Consider the following 16,548-nt stretch of genomic DNA (forward strand, 5'->3'; position numbering starts at 1 on the left):
GTTAAGTGTGTGTGCTCTGCTGCTGGCGACTGTGGTTCGGAACACCAGGTGGGCTCCTCCAGCCATGCTGAGGCCGAGTCCCACATACAGCAACTAGAAGGATGTGCAACTATGATATACAACTATCTGCTGAGGCTTTGGGGAAAAAAGGGAGGAGGTCTAGCAATAGATGTTAGCTCAGAGCCGGTCTTCCTCAGTAAAAAGAGGAGGATTAGCATGGATGTTTGCTCAGGGCTGATCTTCCTCGGGGAAAAAAAAAAGAGTAGTTAAGTGGATGGATTTAAAATATTTCATGAAGCAATATTTTAGTGTTTGAATTTTGTATGTATATGAATATAATTTATATATTGTACACATAATATATGTGAGCCCTTTTTGTGTGCAAAGCCATATGTGAACATTATTGTGGGAAAATTTGGAAAATCCACATTAGTCTTGTCTTCATGAAATAACTAATTTAGTGAGAAAGAACTAAATCTTGAAATAAATAATAATGCACCTATAACTAAAATAGAAAAAAAATCAACAAAGAGGAAAAATGGAGTTTTGTAATTTAGGTTACTGGAGCAGGAGTGTTCACTGTCTGGAAGTGATATTTTGTAGGAGGTCTGAAAGGTGAGTAGAAATAAATCAGAAGTGGATAACCTGATGGTAGATTCAGAATGGTGGATGGATGGTTCATTGATATGTGAGTGTGGGGTGGCAGGGTGCCCAGAGTGCCACCCAGGGGTAGACAGGTTATTACCAAAAATAAGTGAGTTTGGGGACACTGAGAGAGAAGCCAATTATTTGGGTAAGTGACTTGTTCAAATTGGGACCTGGTCATTGTGAGTTGAGTCATCACTGATGTGGTGAATGTGCAGGTTGATAAATGGGTCTGGGGTTCAGAGTTAGGTCTCTGCTGATTCTTTGGACATGTTTGGCTTATTAGTGGTATTTGAAGCCAGGGAAATGTATGGGGTTGCCCCAGAAGGAGGGTGCAGATGGGGAACAGGTGTCAGAGAAGGGTTGACTTCTAAAGCATCAGTCATTGTGGGGTGGTCATAAAGAGAAGCCTGGAAGTTGCTCGGGAAGTTTAGACAGGCAAGAGCAGGACAGTGTAGGGTGGTGGATCCCAAGGACAAAGCGGCGTTTAAAAGGACATTGGAGTCCGCAATGTCACGTGTTACTGCAGAGCTTGTCAGAAAAATCATGAAAAGTCCCCAGTGGATTAGTAAGAGACACGGCTTGTGAGGTTAGCAGGAGAAGCATCCACAGAATGGGGATGGGATTGGGTAGGCTCTGTGGAAACAGAGGCATTGGGATATATGTGACCTTATCAAAATGGATCCCTGGCAGGAGGAGGAGAGGAGGGGCGTGGAGGCTAAGGACTATTCGGAATGCTGGCTGAGAGATTGGTTTGTAGATGGTAGAGATTTGTGCATATTTGAAACTTGAGGGATGATTCCAGTAGGGGAGTTATGGAAAGCACAACAAATATTGAGGGCATAATGTCATTGAAATGGAAGGATAAGATAAAAATCAGAGTGGTTTCAGCCAAAAAATCAATTTATTTGGATATAACAACAGAAAAGGTGTGATAAATGAATTCCTTATGAGGAATATTTGTAGATCTGATGACTAGAGAGTGAAATAGTTCTTGTCTGGTGGTTAACAATTTATCTGTGAAATGTGGAGGAGTTCGGAATATAGAGATTTATGGAACTCAAAAAATGGAAAGAAATGAGCAGAGCATTCAGGAAGCATTAGAGTAATGCATATAGGTCCATTGGTTGCTGTGATTCTCTGTTGGGATCCACAGGCTCCTGGTGCATTCTCTGTTCAGTGCAAGTGTCAACATGTCATGGCAGGTATTTGAAATCATCTGAGGTGTGCAGGGTTAATATGATGGCAATAAAGAATCTGGGAGTATGGTCAGTGGATGATTGAAATGATGGACTGTGAATCTTAGATTACTAGAAAGGATTATGAGAAGAAAAGAAAGAGAGGCTTGTGAAGATATTCCTACTGGAGTAATCAAGTTCATTGAAGAATGGTTATTTAGAGTGGATTTCTTTGTGTAAAAACTGGAAATGTGGAAATTTGTGGTGGGAATATGGTGTTTGTGAATTACTGATTTGTGAGCAGGAGAATTTTGGGTGAAGATAGGATCAGGGTGTGGAAATGAACGACTAAGGATGGAGTAGTGAATAATTTCATTAGAGGTGAGGCCCTGAAAGGAGCTCTGGAGTCCTTGGAACTCTGTGTCCCAATAACAGTGGGCTGTGGGGCACCAGCATGTGTGTATTTGACCATGACAGAGAGAGGAGGAGAGGAACGTCCTGAAGCAAGATGGCGGAGGGAAGTTGGTCTGGATTTGACACTGGATAATGACCTTGAGCTTTATCTCCTTGTCTCACATCAGCTTGATGATGCCACTGAATCCTCTTCTCCACATGTGGTCCCTGTACCAGCAGCTCAACATCACCTCTTAGAAATGAAAATTCTCCATTCCTTCCCCAGACCTACTTGGGTTGAGATCCAGCAATCTGAGATTTAAAAACCCTCCAATGATTGTCATGCACAGTGTGATTTGAGACACATGTGTCCAGGGAGAGAAGGAGGGTGGAATATCCACGTGAGCTGAGAAGATTCTCCATGGATGGTACTCTTCATTCTCCATTTTGTTCAAATTTCATATTTTATTTTTTTTTGAAAGAGAAAGCTCCAAAAATATTCCCTGAATTCATAGTGGAAACAGTAAGACTATGAAACTAAAACCATTCAGAAAACTGAAGATCTATGCACCCTGAAGCCTAAGCAGTTGCATATTCCAGAGGGCAGTTACTGGAATAACTTCCCATCCTGGCGGTGAGGTAAGGTGCAGTCAGTGGGAGGAGACCCTGGAGAAGCCCCAGCAAGTCTGTGGATACAGTAGACTGCAGGGACTCCAGGCCTGCAGCAGTGAAGGAGAACTCTTAAGTTCTTTGGAGTCACAAATACCTTCGAAACAGTCACACAGGCTGGTCCATGTGAATCCCTGGATCATGCCTGGGCTGAGGCATCTGCACACCAGCCCTGAGCCCACCCGGGCCACTGTCACTATTGGTCAGAGATGAGTCCAGGAATGGGTCTGAGTCGCTCATAGCCCCTCTGCAGTCAACGGATATCTTCTAGAGATATCAGGAGACAGACACAGGAAATGAAGGAAAGCATGGGAGAGACTGACTGTGGTCTCGAGGACAGACGAGATTGCCGGGGAGACAGAGAGAGCAAGGAGCCAAGAAAGGCATCCTGAAAACACAGTGAGGAAAGCAACATCGGTGCTGAAGAAAAGGAGAGTGGTGTCGTTGAGAAATTCCCATGAGACAGGCTTGACTCTCACAGCATCTCTTTGTAACGTCCATCATGATCTTGACCTTTCTTGGTAAACCTCAATTTTTATTTACCATGAGTTTTCTCCTTTTTATATTAAAATTGACAGGATAATTGAAGCTGAAGTATTAGTGTTTTGAACTTACATTTGTTTATTCTAGAACTTACACTCAATGAAGTGATGATACCTACTAGAATGAGATTTGTCTTTGAATGTATATTAAATCCGATTCCATAAATTTTTATTATGATTTTTCATGTAATTTTTTTTTCAGAGAAAGATTCACCCTGAGCTAACATTTGTTGCCAATCTTCCTCTACTTTTTGTGTGGGTCACCATCATGGCATGGCTGCTAATGAGTATTGTAGGTCCATGCCTAGTAACTGAACCTGGGCCACCAAAGCAGAACATGCCAAACTTAACCATTCAGCCAGGGGACAGCACGATGATTTTGCATCTAATTATAACATAAAATCCATCAATCTTTCTCTTCATTGTCACATGGTAATTCAGACATATGTGATTTCTATATCATGAATTAAGTATCTGTTACCTGGCAAATTTGTGTAGCTTTGATTTTGGAATCTCCAGAATGAGCATACGCCCTGGGGGCATTACTTTCCACTTAGAGAACCTTGGCAACAGGCTCATTGCCTTCCTTCCCACACTAGATCCAGAGTCATGGAAATGTGTTCGCCTTGCACACAGCACAGAGCACATAGGAATTACTCAACAAACATGTGATAAGTGAATAATTGGTGGCATCATCAGGTCATTCACAGAAGCCAGACTGAGAGAGAGCTTCCTTAGGTCAGGAAGGAGAAGCATTTTTGTGATGTTTTAGTTTGTAACATTGTAATGTGAACCCCAAGTATACTGTTTTTATCAAAATTGTGTTCTGAAGGTTTTCAAAAATCTCTAAAATTCAGAGTAGAGAAAAATCAATCTCTGTGAACCTGTTACTTGCTTCAAAGATTGTCAACTCGTATACCATCTGGCTTTCATTATCTTCACACCAAGACCCCAAGAATTAACCAGAGGAGATGGCTGAGAGCACATCATTTCAGCTGTAAATATTTCAGTTTCTCTTACAGATGAGGGATTTTTGGAATGCAAACAGAATAACGTTATCACACACAAAAATAAAAATGTCATTCGTATAATCAACTATCTAGTCAGTATCCAAAGTCTCCCAGTTTTGTCAAGGTTATTTCCTGGTTTTACATTTTATTTGAGTCAGGATCTTAATGAAACCCTTCTTTTGCAATTGGTTGATCTGTTTCTGAAGTCACTTTTAATCTCTTAGTAATTCATGCATCTTGGGATTTGGGTGGGATATGAGTGTGTGTGTTTGTGTTGTCTACATCGATGTGTGAATTCTTACTTTCCTGGATGGCAGTGCCCTGAAAGGAAGGACCTGGGCTGTGGGAAACAGGATTTCTACTCTGCTTCTGGCTGAACTGAAAAGGCCTCCCTGGGTGACACTTGCAGCCTTCAGAAAGGAGGTGAAGAGGTACCAAGGAATTCAAGACAATGGCCCTTGTCTTACAGGGTGTTTCCAGGGCATGATGTTCCAAATGGCTGGTGCTAACCCTTTAGCTCCAGGTCGTCGTGTGAGTTCTCGGCATGAGCTCTGAGCAGTGTCTGTTAACCACCCACCTGGGAAGCATTTCACCATTTTAATTGGTAAGGTTGTGTCTGTTGTGTCTAAGATTGGTGGCATTCCACTTCTGGACCAACTTCTATACCTGCCCCTCTCCTGCCTCATCTTTCAAAACTCCCAACAGGAAAGTTTCACATCCCTGTAACACAAATCCATATAACCACAGCACAGACTGGGGAAAAGAACACAGCCGTCCCAGGGGCTACATGCTCTATGCCCTCAGGCCCAGCAGCCCCTTTGGGACAAGTCAGTAACAACACGAGTGAGTGTGTAAACTAGTGATTGTCTGAGACCAGGGACCTCAGAACCACATGCGCCCAGATGTCACCCAGGGCAGCAAGGGATAATCTGGGTCATTCAGTGGACAGGATTAAGGTCTATTGTACTGGCAAACCAGAGCTTACCCCTGATCCATGAGGACCAGCTGGGGTGGAATGGCCATGATGTTTCTGACAGAGAGGCTGGGGACAATCTAGGGAATTTCTGCCCAAAAAGAATCATACAAGGAAGTGCAGGGATGTTGGAAATCCTAGTTCACTGGGAGCAGTTAGGTTTATGGAACAAAGTCCTGCTGTAGATTTAAAAGGTGCATCATGAATCTTTCCTTCTGGATATGAAACAAGCAGGAAAAGGACTTCCAAGGGCATGGACCAGGATCCCAGGAGGATTCCAATCTAGTCGAAGGGTGAATAGGGAGCCCTAGAGGCGGCCTGATGGGGATGTCCTGTGGGCCCTTAGTCCATCTGCACATGGTCTTCCTCTGTCCTTTTCTGTTACACATGCAAACTTTTATCTTTTTTTTCTCATTTAATGTTGATGCAAATCTAGAGACTGGTTAGAAAATGGCAAGTTCCAATATCTGATCAAAGAAACCTCAACAAGAGAAGCAAAAAACATTCCTTCTTTCTGGAAAGCTGTAGAAAGACAGCCACTGTCCTGGGGAAGGACATGGTCCTGGTAGGTGCTATTTGAAAGACAACCACATTTCAGTGGTTATTGCTCTGCCTGGGAAAGTCCCTCCAACCTCTACATCCAGAGAGATCTGAGGGGCTGTCTCTGCTCCTGGCCCAGGTGAACCACACAGAAATGCACCTGTCCTCTGAGGAAGGGGGACGTGAGGGTTTCATTCAGTAGCCAGGGAGGAGGTTGGCCCTCATCCCTTCTGCCACATACAATAAGCTGTGACCATACACAAGTTCTTAATTCAAGGAGGAAAGTGAGATTCTGTGTCTCATTTACATGAGCATAAGAAGTGAAAGAACCACACCACAACACCCAGGCTGTGACAGAAACAGGATATAACGTAAGAGTCAAATCTACCATTTACTAGTAAAGAAATAATATCACTCCTCCCCAATTGGTTAACAGTCGCTGGGGTGCAGATGTCAGGGAGTTGGAGGGGGTGGTGCCCTCCCTCTGGGGCTTTAGGGGAAACCAGGGAAAGTCTTAGGATGTCCTCGTTCACTCAGGGTGGGAAGAGCTGGCCCAGTACACCCTGAGGGCGCCAGTGTCCCTGCTGGTCAGGAGGAGCTGCACTTGAGGTCTCCAGAGTGTGACGGCTCATCGCCAAATGCATGGCGGCTGAAGAGAAGAAACAGACTATTTTGGGGTACCTCCCCGAGATTCATGGCACACCTCCCTGCCCCCCTGCACTCTGATCCAAACCCTGTGCCGTGTGCTGAGTCCATCAACAGCACCCCGTTTGTCCCTGATGCAGGAGGCATCATTTAGCATCACCCATTTCAGAGGAGGCAACTGAATCCCAGAGAGGAGAGGGGAGAGGCCCGTCCCAGGCCTGGTCAGCAGTGGAGCTGTGATCCAGGCCCATGCTTAGCCTGAAGCTGTACTGAGCCCCTGGATTCAGTCGCTGCTGGTCCCAACACTCACTCGGCCCTAAAGTGGAGGATGTCCGGTTCCTCTTTCTCTTGAAGAGCCGCATTTTGCTCGCCTTCTGGTGTGTGGGCTCCAGCTGGCAGGAGACCCTGTAGCTACAGGACAGAGTGGACCTGTGAGCTGCCAGGAGCCACACCTCAGGTGCCCCTCCCAGAGCCTGCCAGCAGCTGAGTCCCAGTGCCCCATGGGTCACCACGCTATGAGTTCTGAGGCTGATTATCGAGCCAGACCACAGCCTCTGGAGCTGGCCATCAGAGAGAGTCTGCCCTGCCCTCACCCAACTCCTGTCCCCCTCACCTCTCATGGACACTGATGAGCTCCATGGCCTGGAACCAGGCCCCAAATCGCTCTTCGGGCTCCAGGTCACACGCATTTGCAGCCTGCTGGAGCAGGTGGATCCTCCTGATGACTTTGAATTTCTGGAAGGAAGGACAGGATGAAGATAGGGCTTGGGTGGGGCACCCTGCCAGGGACTTGTGCAGAGTGAGGATCTGGTCTGGGGTCTGTGCTCACTCGGGAACCCTCCTTCCTTCCCACTCCAGTCAGGACTTGCCTGTCCTCACAGTTGGCTTGAATTAGTTCCTCATCCAGGAAGGTGTCCTTGATGCCAGCCCCCCCTGCACCCACCAACATGATGGGATACCCAGCTTTGTGGATCTGACCCAAGGGATGAGGCCAGAGAATGTCTTGCTAGGGGAGGTCTGTGATTTCCACTTCCCCACCTTCCCCACAGCTGCTCACCTCACACACTTTCTGGAAGTTGGCCCGATTCCCTGGAAGGGACACAGCCAATGTCCATCAGAAACAGCCCCCTAAGCCCATAACTAACTCCCATCCCACCCCTTCTCAGGCTGCAGGAACGTCAGGGCCCAGCAGAGGGCAGACCTTCCACAAAGAGAACTTGACACTGGGCCAGGCTCTGGGCTCCAGAGCAGGAGGGACAGGGGAGCTGAGGCCAGAGACCTTATGTAGCACACCCTCTCTGATGACAGATGGGGAGACTGAGGCCTCAGGGAGGAAGGGACAGCTGGACCACAGAAGTGCTTCCTCACTTGCAGGGGCTGATGGCGCTCCCCCAGGGGCAGGGCCTGAGGGGGAGGCTGAGTGCAGCTCAGACACAGCCTCCTGCAGCTCTGCAGGCAGGTAGCTCTGAGCTTCACCAGCCCAGGGAGCCTGGTGGAGGGCTTACGTGGGACGTCTATTCATGCATTGCTAAGCTGGGCCTGACTCTCCAGCTCCCAGGGGTTGCCATGGGGCTCTCATGAGAGAAGGTTTGCCAGGTACTGAGAGCTCAGGGCCCAGTGCAGGGCTCTCGCCTCCCAAACCTCAGGATCCTGCTCCCTGGCCCCACCTCCAGGCTCACTCACTTCCAGATCATCCTCCATCCCAATGTCCAGAAGCTTCAGGTGATAGAGGAACGTGCCCAGGAAGGGGACGACACCCTGTGAAATCAGGGTGGGAGTGGTGAGATGAGTCCCACCTCTCAGGTGCCCCCATGGACCCTCCCCCAAATCCCTTCACCCCAGCCTCCTGCCCACCACAGACTCCCACAGAGAGCAGCCTAGGAACCTCAGCGGCCTCCCCTCAGTTGCACCCTCCAGGACCACCCAACTTCCCCTGTCACCTCCTAGGGGCGGCTTTTGGCAAATCCCAGGGTATGTGCTCACTGCCCCTCTGCTCTCTAATTCACCCTGGGCCCAGCCCTCCCAGGCCTCCTCCTGGTCACTTCCAGGGCAGGTATTTCAGGCTCTGGGGCTCCAGGAGCTGGGCTGGAGGAGGATGGACCCCTCTCTTAGGCAGGCCTCAAGCCGTGAGGAGAGAGACACCCTCCTCTGACACCCTCCCCATCAGGCCCCCTCACATGCTGCTTCTGCCTCTCCTGGGTTCCCTGGGGATCCATCTCTAAGGTGGCCCACACAGAGGTCACCTCCTGCAGGGTCAAGGACAGGCTCAGGGAGGCCATGCTCCCTTCCCCATGTCTCCCAGGCCACTGATCCTGGACCCCGGACATCTGGTGTCTATGGCTGCTCCCATTCTAGAGTGCTCTGATTCTAGATCACTCCCATCTCCAACACTCCCTCCTCTGTGCCCTCAGGCCTGCACAGGCCCCTAAGCCTCTCTCCTCATCAGGAAAGGGTGAGGAGGACTCCCATGCCTCCCAGGGTCCCCTGAGGACTCAGTGTCATCTGACTGTCACCAGTACTCTCCCCTCCCCCCTCAAAGAGGAGGAGCACAAAGCTCCTGCACGTTCCTCTCCCCCTTGTACCTCATCACCCCTGTGAGGCCTGCACCACAGATCATCTCCCTCCATTTACTAGATGAGGAGACCGAGGCCCACAGAGGGGCAGTGACTTGCTCAGGGGCCCACAGAGGAGACCACCCCCACCTCCCAGCCAAAGGGCCTGGCCCCCGGCTTTCACTCCTCCTCCAGACACACCTCTGACCAAGGTCCTGTCCTCTGGACTCTCGGGGTGTGTTGATGCCCTCAGTCAGCCTGAGCCATGGATCGGGAGGCACAAGGTGTCTCGGGGTCTTATCCAGGTGGATTCTGTGTTTTCCAGCCCCCTGAGATTCTCTGACACCAGGCTGGACCTGAGGCCATGCCAAAGGCCTCAGCTCCCTTGGATCCCCTCAGGATGAACCCTGCACAGAACTCCTCCTTTATTCACTCAGGAAGGGGACCCTGTTGTACCACATCTGAGTGACAGTATAGGGGGTGAACATGGCGCTGTGTAATGGTGACATTTGCCACCTTTTTTACTTGGAAACTTCTAATGTCCTGTCAGGAAGGTCCATTAAGGATCTGTAGGTTCCCCGATAATTCTCATTGCCATCTGGGGCGTATCTTTGTCAACAAGGAACCAGGTGAGACTCACTGGTTTGTCAGCAGTGACCACTATAGGGCTAGATCGCACAGTCCCAGAGAGCACACAGTTCTGTCCCAGATCCACCATTTGGCCCAAGGCTGGGCAGCCCCTGTGTCCACAAGGCCTGTGTGACCTCACAGTGCCCATCCCTGGGGCAGGCAGTGTGCCCTCCCTTGCGAGGTGCAGTGAAGACTGAAGGAGCAGCAGGGGCCTGGCTTCCTGAGGACAGGCTGGGCTGCTGTAGGAAGAAAGAAACACCCACCCACTCTATCCACCCACCAGCCTGGAGGAAGAGGGCCAGCTGATGGGTCCGCATGGAAGCCAGAGACCTGCTCATTCTGCCAGCTCCTCACCTCCTGGAACAGTCCAGGCGACACCACTGTATCCCGTGACCAAGGCCTCCTGCTCCAAACAGTCCCCACCAGCCCCTGCAGCTCACATCCCCTGCTTCCTGTCAAGCTGGACAAGACAGACCGTTATTTCTCAGGGAACCTTAAGTGAAAAACATACCAAAGCACATCCTGCCTGCTCTCTCCCCCCCTCACCTCCCCTCCTTCCAGATCTCCAGCCTCCACTCACCTCCTTGAGCAGCTTCCTGCTCTCCTGCTGGCTTGTTTTCATCAACTTTTTAAGTTTTGTACAGTTCTTCCTGAGGAGGGAAAAAAAGAAAGAAACACTATGGAGTGGTTTGAGGGTAAATCCATTTTGTTTGAAAACCCAGAAGATCCAGACAGCCTGGATGAGCGTTTTCACTGTGTCCTCTGAGCCCTGAGTTGTCTGGGACTGGGGAGGGGGCTCTCCTATTGTCACCTGGGGCCTCCATTTTCTTATCTTCTCAGCAGATGTGTTTTAAACAGTCTTAATTTCATGTGGACAGAGAGTTCTGTTGCTGAAAATACTTGAAAATCTTCAATTTGGCTCAAGCCAGGATCTGTCACTTAGGGAAACTGATTCCTGAAGCAGAACCACTGGCTTAAGTTTTCAGAAAGACTCCAAGCCTTCCAACAATGTCAGACCCTATCGTCAGGGTTTGCTGTCTCCCAGGAGGTCCCAACTGACTGAAGGGCAATGCCAGCCCTGTGGGGGGTGTCTGGTCCACCCAGGTGGTACAAGCATGGAGAGAGGCCCACCCACCTGGACACCCATCTCCATGTCTCTTTTAAATGCTGAATGGAGGGGCCCTGCAGAGCCCAGAGGATCACATGGAGTGAGAAAAGGTTCCTCAGGCCTTGGTATTCCTGGGGAAGGGAAGAGAATGATCTGTGAGGGGGAGCTGGAGCCCTGCTTCCTCTGGCTTCTGTCGCCTCATTGACGTCTCTTGTCCTGGATGAAACAGCGGCTCAGGGAACCCGGGAAAGGCACAGCTGGAACCTGATGAGGAATACTTCCAGGAGGAGGATTTTAACTCAAGCCAAGGAAGGAGCCCAGGAAGGGGTGAGCTTCCCACCACTGGGACCAGGAGTCAGGTCATCGAGGCACTGGCAGGAGGGGCCTAAGGATTGTGCAAAGGCTCAGAAAACAGACTTCAAACATGAGAGCTGAGAAAAGAGGAGCGGCAGTTCCCCTGACTCCAGAGAGGGGCTCTCAGGGCCTCCCACATCTTACCTTGGCCACCTGGATTCAGAGCTCCACCACCCTGGCCCTGTCCTGGACCATCATGCTAGGGTCCCCAATGCAGGTGGTGACGACACATTCGACCATTCTGTTAAAGTGGGCCATGTTGGCATGGATGGTGAGTGCCAGGTGCTCATTACTCGTGTTGTCACACTGGGACCAGATGGAGTCCAGGAAGTCGTGGGGCATCACTTTCTTGAAGAGGTCCTGGGAAGGAAAGGGAGTGTCACCCAGCCCTGCCACAGCCCAGCTCAGCATCCGCATCCCCCAGTCCCAGGCAGTGTCAGAGGTGAGAGCCTGAGCTCAGGAATGTGATAATGCGGCCTGAGTCTTGTGTGAGTCCCTGGGTGTTGCCTGTGTCCCCTGAGGTCACCCAGCACAGGATGACCCAGGACACGATACTGTGGCGCAGGGAAGTGGCATTTGCTCGCTGCCCAGTCTCACTTCCTCCAAGCACCAGAACTCGGCTCCTGCTTGACCGTCTCTAGGGGCACCTCCCACCCATTCTGACCATCCTAGGTTCTGTCTCCTCTTTCAGTGGCACATTTCCCCAAGGCAGCAACAACCACGGGCTTTGTTTGTCTGCCTTGTAGTCATGTACACATGAGGTGCCTAATTAGTGCTGAGGCTGTTGAGGTCTCCTGGGCAAATGAGTGAACTACCCAGGACGAGACAGCACTTCAGTGTGCTCCACTCCCCCACCAAAGCGCAGACTCTGCCCAAAGTCCTCTCTGCTCCACCTCGTCCATCTGCACAGCCAGTCTGCATGGCAGCTGCTCTCTGTGTCCATCTCTACTGTCCACATGAGGACAGCAAAAGCTTGGGAATTAAGAAGTCTGCTTAGGTCACATGAGGGTAAGCAGGGAAGCTGGACCGAGATCATGGAATTCTGGATCAGGAAATGTCAGGTGTGGGGCAGCTCATGGCACAGCGAAGGCCGACCCCACCTGCCCTGAGAGCCTCGCTGCTCATCACATCCTTCTGTGTCAACTGCTCTTCCACCAGCTGGGGAGGGAACTCCAAGAAGTCAGGCTTCTCCTCCCTCAGCAGGTTCTTGCTGGTCACATCCCAGGGGCAGGCGGGCTCTGGGGCTGGATCTGGCTCTGCTGTTATCTCTCCAGGTGGAGTGAGGATTCTCCCTGGAGCCCATGGTCCAGCTGGCTCCAGCTCAGGAGCTGGCACTGGGGCTGGAGCTGATGTTGGTGGTGGCTCTGGCCCTGGAGGGACTGATGGTGGTGACACTGGCTCCAGCTCTAGCACAGGTGGTGAAACTAGAGCTGGAGCTGGATCTAGCCGTGGAGCTGGCCCTTGCTCTGGCTCTGGAGCTGGAGGGAGCTCTGGAGATGGTACTCCAGCAGGAGAAAGAAACAGTGTCACTCAAGTAGCTGACTTCACGGTCCCTGTCAAAGTCAGGAAAGACCCCACAGCCTTTAAGGGAAACTAGACTTTGAAGATCCTGCAAATCATCTTCCCAGACTGCAGTCTGCTCACCTTCCAGATCTGCCTCAATGGGCCTTGGCTGCTCCAGCTGGACCTGGAGAAAGTAGGCGTGGCCCCCCAGCTCCGAGCCAGGCAAGCTGAGATGCAGAGATATCAGCTTCATCCTGAAGCAGGGAAAGTGCAGGGGTTCCCAGAAATCCTGCCCTGGGTCCAGGCAGGTTCCCACCAGAGAAGAGATGGCACTGGGGGATGCAATTTGGCAACAGAGTCAGAGGCCTGGCCTTTCCCTCCACACTTCTCATGCCAGGCACCCTGGCTTGGGACTGGGCCCTGATGCCTGCCCCTTCCCATACTGGCGATGAGCCCCTGCTCATACAGCACATTGAACACAGAGTCTGTCGTGACTCTCTTCCTGCTGACACTCTTCTCCTGAAGGGCCGGGACACAGCCCAGCCCAACCCTCCATGTACTTGCGCAACTGGATTGAGCAAAGGCCGGTTTTTGAACGGGTTGCTCACAGACCTCCTGTCTTGGGCCTGGAGGTGGTGATCAGAAGAGGTGGATATGGAGAAGAGACTGATTAAGATGGGTCTGTGATGGGAATGGGTCTCTTGGAGACAACTCAGCCTAGCCACCCATCTGCTTCCCAGGGGTCCTGGCACCCATCTATAGCTCTTTGACTCCTGTCTTCCTGGAGTGGAAGCCACCAGACCTCAGCCTTCTCTTGGGAATCAAAAGATGTGTGAGACGCAAGGTTCTCACAGGCCCGCCCCAGCCACAACCCCCGTCTCTCCCTCCACAACTTGTTCTGTAGAGACAGGAAGCCCTTCTTCTAGACCCAAAGACCACTCACTTTTTTAGATGGGCCTGTGCTCTGCCCTCCTGGTTGGAATAAGGGAAGATGCCTCCAGCTATAAAGGAGGCTATCAGGGCATCACTTGGGATGTACCATGGAAGACAGGACCTGCGAAAGATGTCTAATGTCACTGTCTGACACTCAGACGACAATTGAGGCACAGCGATTGTGTCTCCTTCATTCACTGACTTTACTAAATGTCTCCAAAAGTCCTGCATGTAGTAGGTGCTTAATCTACACACTTGAATGGATGAAGTTCAGTCAGACCATCCCAGACACTTGAGTGGGCCTAGGGTCTCTCTGCTGCCCCAGAGATCCTTAATTGGCTACCCCAAGGAAAAGGATCAGGACCAGCTGCATGGAATCTCAACTCCTTGACAGGGTGTTTCCATGTGTTTTTCCACACTCAGAAAGGCCACATCCTAGAGATCAGTGAGGCAGACTACTTTTCACGGCGAAGAGAAAAATAAACACCATGGACAACCACAGCACATCCACAGCACTTTCTGCAGATCCAGGCACCAGGTAAGCACTTGCCATTGCTGATCTCATTAGTTCCTACAAGATCACCATGAAATTTACCCCCCCCCACTTTTCAGAAGAGCAAACTGAGGCTCAGCAAGATGTGGGGATTTGCCCCAGGTAAACAGCTGGCATTGGGCAGAGTCACCACTGTGCTGAAGAGGGAGTGTCTACTCAGCTAGTAAACAGCTGGTCCAGGACCCGGTGGGATGTGTCTAAGGCCGAGTAGTTGACCATGAAGGTGGTGAAGCTGGACATGTTCCTACTCAGGAAAGCTGGTGCCATGGACTCTGTCAGCTTCTCCATCATGCCTGCCTGGAGGGCACACATCCTGCAGACCTCATTTAAATTCACAGTGAACTCATCTTCACACTGGGGGAGAGGAGGAGGGACATACAGTAAGTGATATCACAGTGAACCACCAGGAGGACTGAGGTGACTTTTTACCTTCCTGTGTAGTTGGTGGGGAGGAGTGGAGGTCCAGATTCCTTTGAGAGTGTGACTGTGGGGTAGTTTAGTGAGAAAATTCTGGTGGCGGGGAGTCCAGGGGGTTCTCAGATTTGAGTCTGCATTCTAGTACTGCCTTGGTCATCTCAGAGTCCTGCGTGTGAAGACACCTCTGCACCCACACTCACCTCAGAGCAGCCCTGGTCATTGATGGACTGGTGCACTTGTGTTCTCTCCAGGGAGAGGATGAACTGGAAACCATCCACCAGCTCCTCGACCATCTCTTGGGTGTAGCTCTGCAGTGACAGTGCCCAGCAGTCAGGCCAGGAGGGATCAGGGGCCTTCCTGGACTTTGCCACAGGGGGAAACACCCCCACAGATCAGGCACTGAGGGAAATCTGCATAGACTCCACCAGGGAAGGAATACGAGGACACTTTGTGGGCCCGGGATTCACATGCAGATAGAGGAGGTTGGTCTCCAGCACTCACCTTCATCTCCTGCAGCCAAGATCTTGAGTATGAACATGACACACTGCCCGACTCCCACCATCTAGCTCCCTGCTCCTGCTCAGGCTGGGTCCTCCTCATCCCCAGCTTCCCTAACTCCACCTCCCACACACACACACACAATGAGTGTCAAGGGGTGTGGGCCTGTCCTTTTGAGATCACAGTTCTGGCCTGACCTAGAGTGGCCTGCCCCGGCCCAAACTGTTACCTCATGGTTCCTCCTGCCAAAAGGCCACACACATTCGAGGTGAGGGCTGAGCCAATGTCTAAAACGACTTAACATGCTCTCATTCTGGGCTTTCTGGGGACCAGAGCCTCGGAAAGTCACGGGAAAACATGAGAACATCCTGCTGTGTCGAGTGTCTCCACTCAAATGAACTGGACAGGAGGCTGTGATTACAGTGTGGGTGCCTGGTAACCAGAGTTCTAAGTTCTGTTGGGTGCTGTCACCAAGGAAGTGAGGTCACTTGTTCAAGGTTCCAATACTTCGCCCCTTCATTCAATCAGACCCACCCAAAGCCCCCTCTAGGCTGTTGGCTGCTCTCCCTCCTTGTTCGTGTCATCTCCATCACTGTACACAAATACCCATCACCACCCTCCCCACAGCTCCTTGGGAGTGGATCCAGGGGCCCAGCTTTGAGGAGACAGAGCTGAAGTCAGACCTCTTTATTCCTACCAGTACTGTGTCCTGGAAAAACTGTGGTGCCTCTCAAGATCTCCCCAGTCTTCCAAGCTGCACAATGAGGATTGGGCTAAAAACAGATTCCTAGGGATCTTGTCAGCGTACATGTGATAATACGGACAACACCTGTGGGCTGATGTCACCTGTGTCTAATGTACACACTTAGAGATGGAGGAAGTACAAGAAGGAGTAGGACATCACATAGAATACCAGTCAGAACTTCTCTGGGTTCCAGATGTGTGATCTTCGGAAAGTGACTGCCCCTCTGGGCCTCATTTTCAGGTCTGCATCCTGAAGAAGTTGAAATTAGAGGAAATTCAGACATTGTGATTCACTGGCATTAACTCTTCCACGGTCCCGTTTTACTCAGAATCTGTCCCAAGTGCCTCACTTTGGCCTATGTGGTGGGCAGCCTCCACAATGGCCCCAATGCTCCCTGTCCCCTGAAGTGCACATCCTTGTGTCACCACTAAGTGGTCAGTATCTGACTTCTGAACAACAGAACACAGCCAAGGTGATGGGATGTCACTTCCAAGTTTTAATTACAAAACGTCTGTCACTTTCTGTTTACTGGCTTACTTGGGTTCCCTACTTAGCTCCCTCCTTCTGTTTCCATCTCTCTCTCTCTCTATCAAATCACCAGAACTGGGAATGCAAGTGCTGATGTTTTCAGTTGCACTATGTAGAGGCTCCATAGGAGAG

At 50.6% G+C, this 16,548-nt stretch overlaps 2 protein-coding genes across 2 annotated transcripts in view; both read right to left on the reverse strand.

Moving 5' to 3' along the window:
• LOC131401746 (ral guanine nucleotide dissociation stimulator-like) overlaps positions 1-11,552 on the reverse strand; it is a 366,596-nt gene extending 355,044 nt beyond the window's left edge. Inside the window, exons 1-4 of the mRNA XM_058536927.1 lie at positions 11,384-11,552; positions 10,913-11,016; positions 10,358-10,427; positions 8,773-8,841 (exon numbers count right to left, since the gene is read on the reverse strand). Of these exons, the coding sequence (XP_058392910.1) occupies positions 8,773-8,841; positions 10,358-10,399 (111 nt within the window). The 5' untranslated portion in view covers positions 10,400-10,427; positions 10,913-11,016; positions 11,384-11,552. The remainder of the gene's footprint in view (positions 1-8,772; positions 8,842-10,357; positions 10,428-10,912; positions 11,017-11,383) is intronic.
• On the reverse strand, positions 11,434-13,711 carry LOC131401664 (ral guanine nucleotide dissociation stimulator-like). The gene is made up of 4 exons (XM_058536909.1): positions 13,686-13,711; positions 12,884-13,074; positions 12,340-12,741; positions 11,434-11,438 (listed from the first exon to the last, which is right to left on the reverse strand). Exons 2-4 carry the CDS (start codon positions 12,993-12,995, stop codon positions 11,434-11,436), a joined length of 519 nt encoding a protein of 172 aa, XP_058392892.1. The 5' UTR covers positions 12,996-13,074; positions 13,686-13,711.
• Between the last annotated feature and the right edge of the window lie 2,837 nt (positions 13,712-16,548).

Source organism: Diceros bicornis (genome assembly GCF_020826845.1).
Source record: "Diceros bicornis minor isolate mBicDic1 chromosome 13 unlocalized genomic scaffold, mDicBic1.mat.cur SUPER_13_unloc_1, whole genome shotgun sequence".
NCBI classification, from domain to species: Eukaryota; Metazoa; Chordata; class Mammalia; order Perissodactyla; family Rhinocerotidae; genus Diceros; species Diceros bicornis.